The following is a 14,147-nucleotide window of genomic DNA, read 5'->3' as shown; positions in this document are numbered from 1 at the left end:
ACTGACTGTTAACCAGGTGTGTGCATCCTGAAGTAAAGACATACAGGTTCTTTGATAGGCAAGAAATAGGACTAAAGGGAAAGCAGACAATATTAACAAGGGTGCCAATTAATTGTAGGTGTAGTGCTAAAAAAAAAAAACAACGTAAGCCAAATTGAGTTGCTTTACCTGGCAGCTGGCAGGAATGCTCCCTCGGAGGATAAAGACCTTCTACCGCAGCCTTAGGGCTAGAGTAGTCATGACATGTGAAATCCATAGTTATTTTACTTAACAAACTTTTCATACTACTTGATTGTAAATAGAACCTATAAACTGTTTACAAAAAAAAAACAAATCAAACACTTTGTCCGGACTTACCCCGAAACTTGATTCAGCCAGTTTTGGCTGAGATGGAGGATTTGCACTGGTGTATCTCTGGCTGAGCCAGGATGGGGAACTTCAGCTTAGGCAGGGATATGCCTATATCCCCCTTCATTCTGTCTGAACCATGTTTGGATTTCTCTCTCTAATCATAGCAGTATATATTATCACCGTCCTCACCCACCACATTATTTGCACGCTGCTTTTCCACAGACAACTTGTGGTCAAAGCAGCAAACAATAAGAACACACAAAATCAACAATCACAGTAATTTCTTAACAACAGCAATAACAAAACAGCAATACAGTATATAACAAACGTAACAGCAAACAATCCCCACCACACAACTTTTCAGTACTATAAACGTAGTAGCAACATTACGCCTCCTGGCAGTAGCAAAACAATTGAGTTTAAAGATTTATACCTAGGTCCTTGATGTTTCTGTTATTGCTGCTTTGCTTGCTACAAATTAGCCAAGAATCAAGTTAGTCTGATCAAATATCTAGGCCTCAGCTTCCACAAAGGATCACTACCCCTTTGACTTCGCCATTCAGGCAGCTGCTGAAGTAATGCTGCAACTCACAGTCCCTCTCCTACTGAATCTTCTTATGGGGAACCTTTCACCTTCCAGATGTTGCTGAACTACAGCTCCCATCAGCCTTAGTAAGCTTGGCCAGGCCTGATGAGAGTTGTAGTTCATCAACATCTGGAGGGCCAAAGGTCCCCACACCCATTATAAGGTTTCCAAACACAGGGAGTGGGCAGCTGGAAACTATTTTTCCATCGTGGTATATATCTGATGATATAAATTTATAATCACAGTAATTATTAAGTTATTTAGCAAAAATGTTGAAGATCCTTGAAGGTTAAGATGAATGCTTGCTTTGAAAAAACCATTACAAAATTATGCCTCGTAAACAGTGATGTAATAGGCACCAATTTCCAACAGGTTCATAGTCTGCTTTGGATAGCTTTCAATCTGTAGCCTACAGACGGAATGTTTTTAATTCTCTTCTGGCTATTCCAGATTACATACAGTATTTTACTCTTTTCTTCTTTTGTAGCACAACTGTCAAGCCAATATGCTAGTTTACGGGAAATAACATAAAAGAAAAGTGACATGGTCTGCTGATAATACCACATCTGTTAAGGTTTTATCCTACAGTTATTTCCAATTGACAACACAGAAGAGGAATGCAAGCTATTTAAGTAATTGCTCTAAGGATTAAAGGTGTGTTCCACAGGTGTTCCACATGTGAAGTTGAATTAGGGGAGTTGTTTCATGTTGGGGGGGGGGAAGGGGCAGAGATTTTAGTGAGGGAAGGCAAGATGCGTACCAAGGTTCTTCGATATAAGCAGTGCATTTTAAGAGCATTTTTGTTGTTATGTTTTACCGTATGTCCCACAATATCCACAGATTTAGAAGTTATACTCACACGTGATCTGAAATGCAGGTATGTGGGCAAGATTGCCCTTTCTCTTAACGCTGCCACTGAGCTGAATTTCAGAAGAAGCGGTTTCACACAAAGAGGCAGACACACATACACGCAGATGTGTGGAGAGAGAGAATCATAGAATTGTAGAGTTGGAAGAGACCACGAGAGTCATCTAGTCCAACCCCCTGTAATGCAGGAATCTTTTGCCCAACTCAAACTCATGCCCCTGAGATTAAGAGCCCCCAGCTCTACCAACTGAGCTGTCCCAGGTCAGGGTAAAGAGGCATGTCTTCAGCCTATTATTCTTATTTACATTTATTACTTGCCTTCTTCCACCAACAGGTCCTAATTTCAAATTTAGAATTAAAAACAGTTAAAACATATTACAATTACAAAAATAGGGGAAGTCATCAAAACATAAATCTCGGGTTTCAAAGGGCAGGGTAAAGAAGTGAGACTTCAGCATTTGCTGAAAGCAGTATGGTTAAAAAGCTAGATGGGGAGGGAATTCAACAACTTATGACAAAAAAAACACTATACAATGAAGGTGTCAGATTCACTTCCATGGTGGTGGTGGTGGTGGGGAATGAACAGTGGCAGAACCACCTTTTGACAGTGTGCCACCAAATGCACACTGTATGTGAGAGACAAATATGTGACACTAAGCAGAGAAAAAGCTGGCAAGAAGCAGTCACGAGACCTTCTGCCACTTATGACTCTCCCCACCCCCCCCACCCCCAAAAACCCCTACTTCTCCCAGCCCAGGGCCAAAGCTACCAAGCAGCACTCTGGAAGGGACAGCAGATTTGGCTCTGGGTGCTTTACCTGCTTCCCTGCCTCCTGTTCGATTGCTCACAGTGGTGATGCATCCTCCTTCATATGGCAGCTACACACACACACACACACACACACACAGTGTGTTTGTGTGTGCATTGGCCTTTGCTTTTGCACAATCAGAAACTGTAACCAGGCTATAATGGGACTCCAGGAAAAGGGGTCGCAAGCCTCTGGGGTCTTTGCATGGCAGGTAGGAGTGGATCAACTGCAATTTCCAAGCAGCCTTTCTGTTCTCCACTGTGAGGGGCAGCACTGCTTTGCTATAGCTCCCACCCCTCCTGCTCAGACTAGTTAGCCAAGCCCCCACCAACAAGGAGTGTGTGCCTTTAGAGAGTCACAAAACAGGCCAATTCTTATTTAATATATCAACCAGAAATCCACTCATGCAATGAGTTAACCAGCTTTCTGGTGTCTCACTCAGCACAGATCCCTGCTCAGATCTCATAAGCCTAAATTATAGGCCAAGACTGCCGCCGAAATTTATTGCAGATACTTGCCTCAAACTTCAGTTTCTCGGAGCACATGACAAGATTTGGAAAAGAAACTCAAGTGTGTGGGTAAAGGGCCTGAATCATAATCAAAACAAAAAGCATCACACATTATAAATTTAAAAGAGATTTTGTGGTGTGTGTGTTTTTAAAAGCAATTCCGTTTATTTTTGAAGAGTCGATTTATGACTTTAAACTTTAGAAAGTTAGTACTCAGTCATTGAAACAGTCCCTCACAGGTCTCTGGATGGTTGATTACGACACATAGAATCATAGACTTGCAGAGTTGGAAGGGACCCAGAGGATTATCTAGTGACGAGTAGGGAACTTCAGACTTGCGGTTCAAATATGGACCTCCAACCTTCTTTTTTGGCCCTGTGGATTCTCCCAGTGGCCTTGCTGCATGGCCTCAGGTGCTTCCACCTGGATGGAATGTGTCCTTGAAATGTGAAACAGCAATGCCTCTTGTTTGGGTGTGTAAAAATCTCTAGACCTGTGCATGGCTAGCTGCTGGAATGTAACATTCTGTACAAAGGTTAAGACCTACATCCATTAGTTTCCCCACTTTTTGCTTCTGGCCCTGCCCACAACTAGCATGTACCTCCTGGAAAGTTGCTCAATGGGGAATGAGGCCTTCAGACTGAAAAAGGTGAAAAGCACCAGAATTTTGTTTCTTGAGAATCTTAAACTGTGTTTCTTAACTTGTAGAAGAGCCTCTTTTCTATCGCACAAGTCACTGAAATACTGTATTTCCTCAGTAATTTGTTTAACATACATTTTGATCTCTGTTTTAGCTTTTACAGTAAGACAGCTGTTGATGCTTTTGCAATGAAGCATTTTCCGATTTATGTACAGTAATGCATAAATCCCAAAAGAATCCTGCAAAGAATGTGGAAAGAGATAAAGATAGCATTAAAAGCAAGATATATCAATCAATAAAAAAAAGATAGTCGTATATGGTAACTGGAATTATGGATGCTCAATAAGAAGTAATTCCTAGAGATAATAAGGCTATGAGAACTACTTTTTAAACCCTTTTTGTGGGTCTCACATTCTTAGAATGAATATTTCTCTGTAAGTTGTGTACTTATGTGACAAATGGCCTCACATTTTGATGAAGTGCATGGGTGTGATACACCAATCTTCATACTGAATCTCAAAAATCCCACTGTTGGGGTCACTAGGCATGGTTTTAGTAATTTGGAAAAGAAATGGGTCAGTGCTGTTTGGCCTGGAATTTCCATCTTTTTTAAACTCACTTTAAATGAGTTTGGTTTGGATCCAGAATGAATTGATTGCATAGTTCCCTTTTGAAATAAATGAGATTTTAGTCATGACTAATTTTACCCATTGATTTTAATTGGAATTAAAATCAATTAACTTAGCCTGGATGAAAGACAATATCATCACAAGTCTATTCTAGAATTGTCTGTGTTGCCCTCTTATTCCCCGAGTCCCAAGATATAGTTTGTAGCTGCCACCCTTCCCACCAAATAATATGCAATTGTAGACACAAGCCTGTCCAATGTAAAACGGTTAATTTGTGTTGGTGCTTTAAAGTTCTTCTGTGTATTTAATTATAAGTTTCCTTTCTGGAAGGTGTAGCATTCTCTTTTTCTTATTGCCTCGTCCAGCACAGCTAGCATTACTAACAAGTAACTGCTGAATTTCCCCTTAAGGGCCCCATTTTCTTGTTCCTCACAGTGTTAAACTACTGCTTTCATTTCACTTTGCCTTTTTTCCCTATCTTTATAGTAAAGGTAAAGGTAAAGGGAGCCCTGACCATTAGGTCCAGTCGTGTCTGACTCTGGGGTTGCGGCACTCATATCGCGTTACTGGCTGAGGGAGCCGACGTAGAGCTTCCGGGTCATGTGGCCAGCATGACAAAGCCGCTTCTGACGAACCAGAGCAGAGCACAGAAACACCGTTTACCTTCCCGCCGGAGCGGTACCTATTTATCTACTTGCACTTTTGACATGCTTTCGAACTGCTAGGTGTGCAGGAGCTGGGACCGAGCAACGGGAGCTCACCCCGTCGCGGGGATTCGAACTGCTCACCTTCTGATCAGCAAGCCCTAGGCTCTGTGGTTTAACCCACAGCGCCATTTCACATTGATTCTATTTTACATTAGCTACTAAGTATTAACACGTGGGTGGCGCTGTGGGTTAAACCACAGAGCCTAGGGCTTGCTGATCAGAAGGTTAGCGGTTCAAATCCCGACAATGGGGCGAGCTCCTGTTGCTCGATCAGATGAGCAGGGTACAAATAAATTATTATTATTATTATTATTATTATTATTATTATTATTATTATTATTATTATTAAGACTGTAAAATTTCCCCCCTTTGCCTTATTTTTATAGTAATATAGTACTTTTCCACAAAAAAATGAAAAGAAACCAGTAATTAACACACACTTCTCCTAGCAGGAACTGGTTAATAACAGGACAATTAAGGAACAATTATCAGTCGTAAGGAGCAGTTTATCAGAAAAGCAATGCTTCAGCAGATCCAGTGCACAAGGAAACCCAGAAGCAACCATAGCACTCCTTCTCTCACAAACGTAAGCCCTATTCAGACATTGTCATACCCTCCAACATTCCTCAGGATTTTTCTCACTCTCCCCAATTAAACCTCTTTGACCAACCATTGTTTTGTCACATCCCCCCCCCCACCCGAGCATTTCCTATCAGGAGGAGGGTGAGTGCCACAAACGAGACACAGCACATATGCTGTACACTGTCCTGAGAAAACCCCTTCACCCTGATTTTAATTTATTTTATTATTTAGTAGATTTACGAAAAGAGAAAACACACACAGCAATTAAAACATTTTAAAAGGGGGCAAGATTAGACACAGACGCACAAAGCATTTATTTGCTTTTTTAAATCAAGACTCCTTGCCCTCCAATCTCCCTTTCTTCCTACTAGCATCAGCAACTCATTTCGCTAACAGGCCAATACTGTGCATGGTCAGGTAGTCATCCGTCAAATCCTGTTACAGTGGTACCTCAGGTTACATACGATTCAGGTTACATACACTTCAGGTTACATACTCCGCTAACCCAGAAATAACGCTTCAGGTTAAGGTTAAGAACTTTCCTTCAGGATAAGAACAGAAATCGTGCTCTGGCAGTGCAGCGGCAGCGGGAGGCCCCATTAGCTAAAGTGGTGCTTCAGGTTAAGAACAGTTTCAGGTTAAGAATGGACCTCTGGAACGAATTAAGTTCTTAACCCGAGGTACCACTGTACTGTAAATGCCATTTCACTACATCCCTTTGTAGGCCCAGTTTCTGTTACAGTCCTGGGTATCCCCTGAGTCTGACACACTTGCACAAAGGCATAGGTGTTTAAATTTTACAATTGCCTTCAAAACATGAGAATTTTAAAATAATGCATTTGAGATATTTTTTTCTGTCTGGGCTCTGGGGATTTGTGTGGGTCACCATGCCTTATCATTCAGTGCATGATACTGACTGAGGCGACACTTCCCCTGTCTGTGCTCGTATTGCCTTTAGATCCATCCGAACACCCACCAAGGTTACATATTAGCATGACACCTTTGTGTGTGGGATTTCCCACCCCTCCCTTCCACTGTGTAATCCCCCTCCCAATTGGTTCATCACCACCTCTTCTGAAACCCTGATGTCACATGCCAAGCAAACCCAATGTTTAAGACCTGCCTGTTTGGAGTGCATTTATCAATGAGCAAAATGCATTTGGTACCCTTCTTTGGTAGGAGAAAGGCCACTATGGCAACCTTAGATGTTTTCTGATTAGAAATCCTGTAAAGTCTTTAATGGAGAGAGAAGGGGACATGTGTGCTAAAACCTTTGGAAGACCAGGCTGCTGCTTGATCATCCCAGGCTGCTGCTTGCAATAATCCCATGAATGTGAATAGCATTGTTGCTAATCCATTCTCAGTGGGACATTTCAATATAGTGTATATAAGAGAACAGTGAGGTGGGGGGTGAACCCATCTCTTCCCAATATATATACACACACTTTGTTTGGATTAGGAGAATACAAAACGTGCTGCAATTGTAATTTAACAAGTCTGGTAACATTTACAAAAGTAAACTCTCTGTCTGGGGGAGATTTACAAGTCCTCGTCTCTGCTGTTTTGATTTAGTTCTCATGATGGGCAAATGCTCTTGGGTTTAAATATAGCCTTTTCTGCCTCATGGTCAAATAGTCCCTTTCGTTTGTGTTTCCTCGACATCATTCTGCTTTGCCATGAAGGTGGGCTGAGCACAGCCAACTGACGAAAGAGTGGGCTGTTCCCTTGATCCAGGAAAACTCCCTCGCTCTCAGTCAATGACTATGTTACAGAGTGCAGTGTACAGGCAGTGTCAGCAGGAGCGAGCTTGTTCCTCTTTCTCTCTCCCCCTTTCTAACACCAAACGGGAAAGCAAGCCTCAAGTTCAGTGAACATCCACAGCATCTAGGATTTCTCTCTCCTCAAATTACTTCTGCAAATGAATACTGCCTAATCTCCCCAAGAGAATAAAAAAATGGGCACTGGGGATTATATCTGCATCACCATGACTGGAGGAGCACCCTGGGGCTTTAGACTTCAAGGTGGCAAGGAAGAAAAGCAGCCTTTGCAGATTGCCAAGGTAGGATGGTGAGAATGTCTTTATCAATGTTTTGTGAAAAGGAAAGTATCTGCAGGATGTTTTGTTTCCTTAGGAGAGGGGTTAGTATGTCTAGTTGAGAAATCCTGATGAAGGTTTTATTCCGGCTCCAGATTTAGATTTGGGTTAATGGAATTCTCAAGTGTATTCTTAAGCAAGTGTTGAATTTAATTTCAAAAAGCTAATATTTCTGAAAGTTTCTTATGTCGATCAAAGTACAAAGGTTTTCCCCTGCCTTGCACATAAATACTCAAGTCCTATGAGATGCTGATTGCTTTTAGCTCCTGTTGAACTTGCTGAATGGTGTTGAAAGAACTCTGTACAGTTAGGACTCTGGGACTTAAACTAGCAAGCCCTCCTTCGATGAGAGATTTGTGACACTTTCCTTCTAGTCTTCTTGGCAAAGGAATGAATGTATGGCTGAGAGAGGGAAAATGTGCTTACGGTTTTCAGGAATCTTGGAAAGCATGTTGATGAAACTGTTGCTTAATATTTATCAGCCTCACACCAGCTTGAATTGCTTTTATGAGATGCTGCTTATGTCCTGATATATATTTAATAATTTGTAGGAGATTTGTGATCTGCATTATGGATCATGTGAGAAGTTACACTGAAATCTTCTGCATTTTCAGGGGATTTGTATGGGGGGAGGAATCATGTTTTAGAACTCTTTAAAAAAAGAATCTGAGAATTAATTAGGGTGCCATTTTATTGTCTTTGGGGAGCAACTTGTGTTTAGCATTGAATACGACACTTCTAGGTCCATAATGCTTGAGAAAAAAGTTTTAGGTTTAATTTTGGATTACTTACTCTAAATCAGATCATCTTAACTTGAAGAAATAGGTAGGCTGAGGCAGCCATATCCTATGCATATTTACTTAGAAGGAAATGACAATGCTATCTAAACTAATTTTGGAGCAAGTTGAGTGAATTCAGTGAGACAAATATATTGCGTAACTGCACTTAGGATCAAGCATTATTTAATTCAATCAAATTTACTTCTAAGTAAACATGCATAAGATCATGTTTCAATTAGAAAGGAAAAGAGAATGAGGAACTTTCATTGTCTTCTATTTCTTCAAAACAGGTAACTAAGAATATGATGCATGTTTAAAATTGATGCGATGCTCAAGTCAACTTTGTTCAGCCCTGTTAGGCCAGTTTGTTTTTTCAAACAGTTAAGCAAAATAACTTGGAAGTATAAGATTATAAATATGTTTTAACAGTTATCCTCTGTTTGTAAAGGAACATTGCCTCATTCTATATGAAGGAAGACACTAGCTTTTTTCTTAAACAGTGGTTCTAGGCAGTTCATATGTACAAACATCATATGCATGTATCATGATATTTGATTATTAAACATTTTGGCAACACACTAGTAGATTTCTTTTTGAGAGAGAAAAGCTTCCCATGTCTTGAATGTAGCTGTTGCTTTGCAAGAGGCAGCAGAATCCTGCCACCTAGTGAAACTTTGGTGAGAGAAAGCAAGAGAAACTATTTCAATAAAATAGATTGTGGCGGGGGACCACAGTCTAAAAGTGAAACAACAAGAGTCTATGCAGTGGGATACTCAGATCTGAGGGATAAGAAACAAAGAAATTGCATCCTTGGGACTTCATTATGAGTTAGGCAGTTGCATACATTCGATTTTATCCAATGCAAGCATAATTGGTAATTTTGTGTTCTATTATTCCTATCACTAGGGACGTAACAATTGCCATTCTGGATCAAATCATTATCCATTTAGACCAGCATTTGTTTTCCGATAGCAGCCTTGTGGGAACTTACAAGGTAGCCACTCTCTGTTCTTTCCCTTTGATTTCTGAATTTTGGAGGCATACTGCTTCTTTACATGGAAGTGTTTCTTAGTGAGCACACCTAATAGTCTTTTCAAGGACGATTCTTCATATGTTCAACAAATCATAAAAAATAAAATAAAATATTTTAATAGTAATCTAAGCTAACGTCTTAGATGACCACAAATTGTGGCAGTGAATTCCATAGGATCATGTACCTATTACATGAAAAAGTGTTTCCAAAGTGTATTTGGAGAAAGCACTCTGAAATGAATGGGAGGCTACTCAGCAATTGTACTTGGTGGTATCATTTCATTGAAAACTGTGGAATGAACAGTTGAGTGAAATGAACTCTAGCGCACTAAAGCTTAGACCATAAACATCTTTGTCTTCAAGGTGCATTCAGTTTTGGATTGGGCTCAAGCTAGGGTTGATGGAGAAATAAGATGCATTTCACATTCACAGGTGAATTTAGCAAATCTGCACTTTCTGAAACACTGAGCGAACTGAAACACAACCATCCCTCGAAAGTCATGCTTTCCCTAATTTGGCAACCTTTAGCCAAGACGTAAAAAATAATATTACACATATTAGTGAAAATAACATGCAGAAATGCAAAGCAAAACTGTATATTTGTTAAAAACTGCTTACAAGCGTATTTACTAGGAGAAATCCACACTAAGATGCTGAAGAATTTTAATAAGATTTTAAAAAATTTAGGATTGGGAAAATGAGAAAAAGAGAAGTGAAAATTAGTAGGTTCACTCACTCTAGTCCAAAATGGCTGCTGATCTGACAGCACTGAGATCTAGCAGAGGCTCCTCACTGGAAGACGGGAGTGGGGAGGTGCTTCTGGCCAATGTGAGCCAGTGTAGTATGGTGCTTAAGGCATTGGACTAGGACCTCTTCAATTCTCCACTTTCCCTTGAAGCTCACTGAGTGACATTGGGCCAGTCACTGCTTCTCATCCTAACCTAGGATGAGAACAGGATTGTTGCGGGGATCAAATGTGGTGGGGTAGATACTCTAGAGTATCTCCCCGCCCTCTGGAAAACTTTTCCTTTTTTAAAAATATTTTTTTATTGATTTTCCACAATAAACAACAATTACACAAATACATAATACAAACACAATTAAAAAACACAACACATACATTAAAAAGAAAAAAGAAAATAAACATAAAAAAGAAAGAAAACTTATACGTACCTAACACACGAACACTGGAACAATATATGCTTATTGATTAATTCTAATTTTGAATCTTATATGGGGACTTCCCCCGTTCTCTCTTCTGCGTTCAGTACTAATTTACTTTAGTAACTTTGTAACTATTTTCATTCAACATTATTCTTAATACAAATTCAGATAATAACTCATAATAATAATAACTAACTTATCTCATATATCTTACTACATTAAAAACAAAAAATATAAACATTCTCTAAACATTACTTCTAGTTTACTATTTTAACCTAACATCAAATAACTAAAGCCACTTATATTCACTGATTCTGCTTCAAATATCTAATTTTTCACGATTTTTTAAATAGTTCTTAAATTTCTTCCAATCTTCTTGCACCTTCTCTTCCCTCTGGTCTCGGAGTTTCGCGGTCAGTTCAGCGAGTTCCATAAAGTCCATTAACTTCATCTGCCATTCTTCTACTGTCGGGAGCTCTTCACCTTTCCAATTCTTTGCAAGCAAAATTCTCGCGGCTGTTGTGGCATACATAAAAAACACTATATCTTGCCTGGGTATCTCATGAACTTTTCCAGAGGGGTGCAGAGGGAAGAAGAAATTGACAAAAAAAGAGAGCCTCCACTAAAGGATAACTCCACTAAAAGCACAACTCTGGATTCAACCCTTTGTCATTTTTGGCTGCATGCAAACGAAGAAATAAAACCAAGAAAAAAAGGGAGAATAGCATTTTGATAGGCCCGTGATAGAATATTAGAATCTCCTTGAGTGATTCCCAGCTTCACTCCAGTTCAGTGCTTCACATTGCTGTCCTCTTGTTGTCAACTGATCTAAACACTATTGGCCTGAGCCATAGGCTGTAATATAAAACAAATGAGATGAAATGCTTTTAATTTCTTGTTTAAAAAATAGCAAGCTTGGGAAAGGGGGGCTTGTTTGAAGCAACCATCTCACACACCAAAATCCATGATAGCCATGGGACTCTCTTGGGTTCTAATCTTTCCCAGCATACTATTTGCCTATGAGGGAGAGGGAAGACTGCCAAATTTCCAGTATGTTCTGATATTGAGATTTCCCAAGAGAACTAGTGACTCAGCAAACCTTCCAAGTATCCTGTTCTAACATCTAGGCTGTTGTATGGAATCATAGGGTCACAGGCACTGAAAACTCATTGAAATGCTTCAATCTGTTTTTCTCTACCCTCTTCTGTTCTCCTGGATATATGCACACTGGGATAAGGACCCAAGCATTTGATTTAGACCAGGGTTTGGGAAGCTGTGGCCTTTCAAATGTTGCTCCCATCCCAGCCATCATAGATAATGGTCAGAACCTGATAGATGATTAAACTGATCACACAGGGAAGACCCACATGATTCAACCCAGCTTCGGGGCTAGAATATACACAAGTGCCCTCCTGTGATCAGGTTAAATCATGGGAAAGTGGCTTCCACTCTGGCGGTAGTATGTATGCAAAGGAGGCAAGAGTGTAGCAAAGTTCTAACTCACAGGTCTAAATAATATTCCTCTGGGTTGTACCTACTCTTAAGGAGTTAAAATGTTTATTTTTAAGAAATTCCAAGCCATGTAAGAATAAAAGATAAATAAATGAAAGAGCAGTTTTATATGAAAAATAGTGTTCCTATGACAGTTTGTGCATATCATATTGAGGGGTTGTGTGTGTGTGTTTGACAGTCATTATCTAATCTTTGTGTTACCCTTAACAATGAGCAGTTTTTCTTCTTCTCAGGGGCTCATGTAAACCCGTCTTGTCTTTTGGGCATTGTACCAAATAAGCAATCATACTAATGCAATGCTAGTTAACTGTGCGGCAGCCAATGGAAACATATCTGTATCCAAACAGACATGTGAGAGTGTGAGGAAATAAAATAAAGGATATATAAACTTTTTTTAAAGGTGCACATAGCAATCAAATATAGAGTCTCAATAGGACCAAATCTATTCAATATGTGTAGTAAATATACCTAGTTAGACTCTAGGTACAGGACTAGAGTTGAAATAGCCATGAAGCTCGCTGAGTGACCTTTGACCAGGCATCCTTTCACACCCCAACTTTCCTCTCAGGCTTGTTATGAGAGCTGTCCAACTGAGGCATAGTGTCAAGATGGCAGCAACTACTGGCCTTTCTAAATTAATATTGTCCTACCAGCAGCTTGAGAGATCTTTGCATTCAAACATCCCAATACATAATGGAGTAAATCCAAAGTATTCAGACTCCAGAATATTTGGGCCAGCTGAGGTCACTAAATCAATGGAGTAAATGTGGATTAAATCCATTAATTCTAGTTTAATGTGCATGGACTAGATTGGAGTAAACCTTTCTGGTTAGGCCAGTCTATTGTTCTGAACCAGGATTGAAAATTTACAGTCCAAATTTGGGTAACTGAAATGATTCATGTTCATCATTACATGTGTGGGGTTCTTTTTTCTGCATGACATTCACTTTTGTATCACTTGCTTCAAAGGCTAGCTGCCAAATTTAATTGGCCCGGTTTTTAAAAGCATATGGAAATAATCTGGAAGGCAAGAATAATTTCATGGTTAATGAAACTAGGAGGGAAATCAAGTCCCAGGCAAGAAAATAATAATAATCTAGCCGTCTTCTAGGACAGTAGTAAAAAGATGGCTCTAGATCAGTATATGAGTATACATTTTAGCTTCCTATTACATAAGAACAAATGCAATGAACAAGCTGTAATTTGAAGTCTGTATCTTATGCATAAGCAAGGGTAAAGTAACTTCTAATAACACCTGGGTCATCTCCATGATTCATGAGACCACATGTTTGGGAATGTTGGTTGGCAAAGTGCCCAGCAGAGTTCTGTTCTATTGTGTCCATCCTGAGGGACTGCTTCTTCATTCATTCATCTTTTGGGGATGGATCATATGCCTTGTGATTAAGGTTTTGAATGTGAAGACTTGTTAAAATATACTGTAAGTTGCAATATAGGTCAATTCCTTCTGTAGTTAGCTCTGGTTTCACTACAACAGGGCTAGTGAACCTATGGCTTTCCAAATGTTGTTAGACTACTGTTCCTCTCATCCTTGACCATTGGCCATGGAATCCACAGTATAAAGGTTAGCCACCCTACACTACAATATAAAGACCACATTTGGAAGTCACATGGTTTAGGGCAACATAAAGAAACCAAGTTACAGGTAGGTAGTTGTGTGGGTCTGCCATAGTCAAAACAAAATAAAAAATAAATAAATTCCTTCCAGTAGCACCTTAGAGACCAACTAAGAAGAAGAAGTGTGCATGGACATGAAAGCTCATACCAAGAACAAACTTAGTTGGTCTCTAAGGTGCTACTGGAAAGATTTTTTTATTGTTTTGAATAAAGAAACCAAGTCTTCTCTTGGGCATGAGAGCTCCACCTTC

General features: G+C 39.7%; 1 protein-coding gene across 1 annotated transcript in view; it reads left to right on the top strand.

Moving 5' to 3' along the window:
- The first annotated feature begins 7,469 nt into the window (after positions 1 to 7,469).
- The window catches only part of SYNPO2 (synaptopodin 2), an 87,571-nt gene continuing 80,893 nt past the window's right edge, over positions 7,470 to 14,147 (top strand). Inside the window, exon 1 of the mRNA XM_033159864.1 lies at positions 7,470 to 7,738. Coding sequence (XP_033015755.1) covers positions 7,634 to 7,738 — 105 coding nt within the window. The 5' untranslated portion in view covers positions 7,470 to 7,633. The remainder of the gene's footprint in view (positions 7,739 to 14,147) is intronic.

Source organism: Lacerta agilis, chromosome 9, assembly GCF_009819535.1.
Source record: "Lacerta agilis isolate rLacAgi1 chromosome 9, rLacAgi1.pri, whole genome shotgun sequence".
Classification (NCBI taxonomy): Eukaryota; Metazoa; Chordata; class Lepidosauria; order Squamata; family Lacertidae; genus Lacerta; species Lacerta agilis.
The sequence above is the reverse complement of the archived record's forward strand: the minus strand, read 5'-3'. Positions and strand labels throughout refer to the sequence as shown.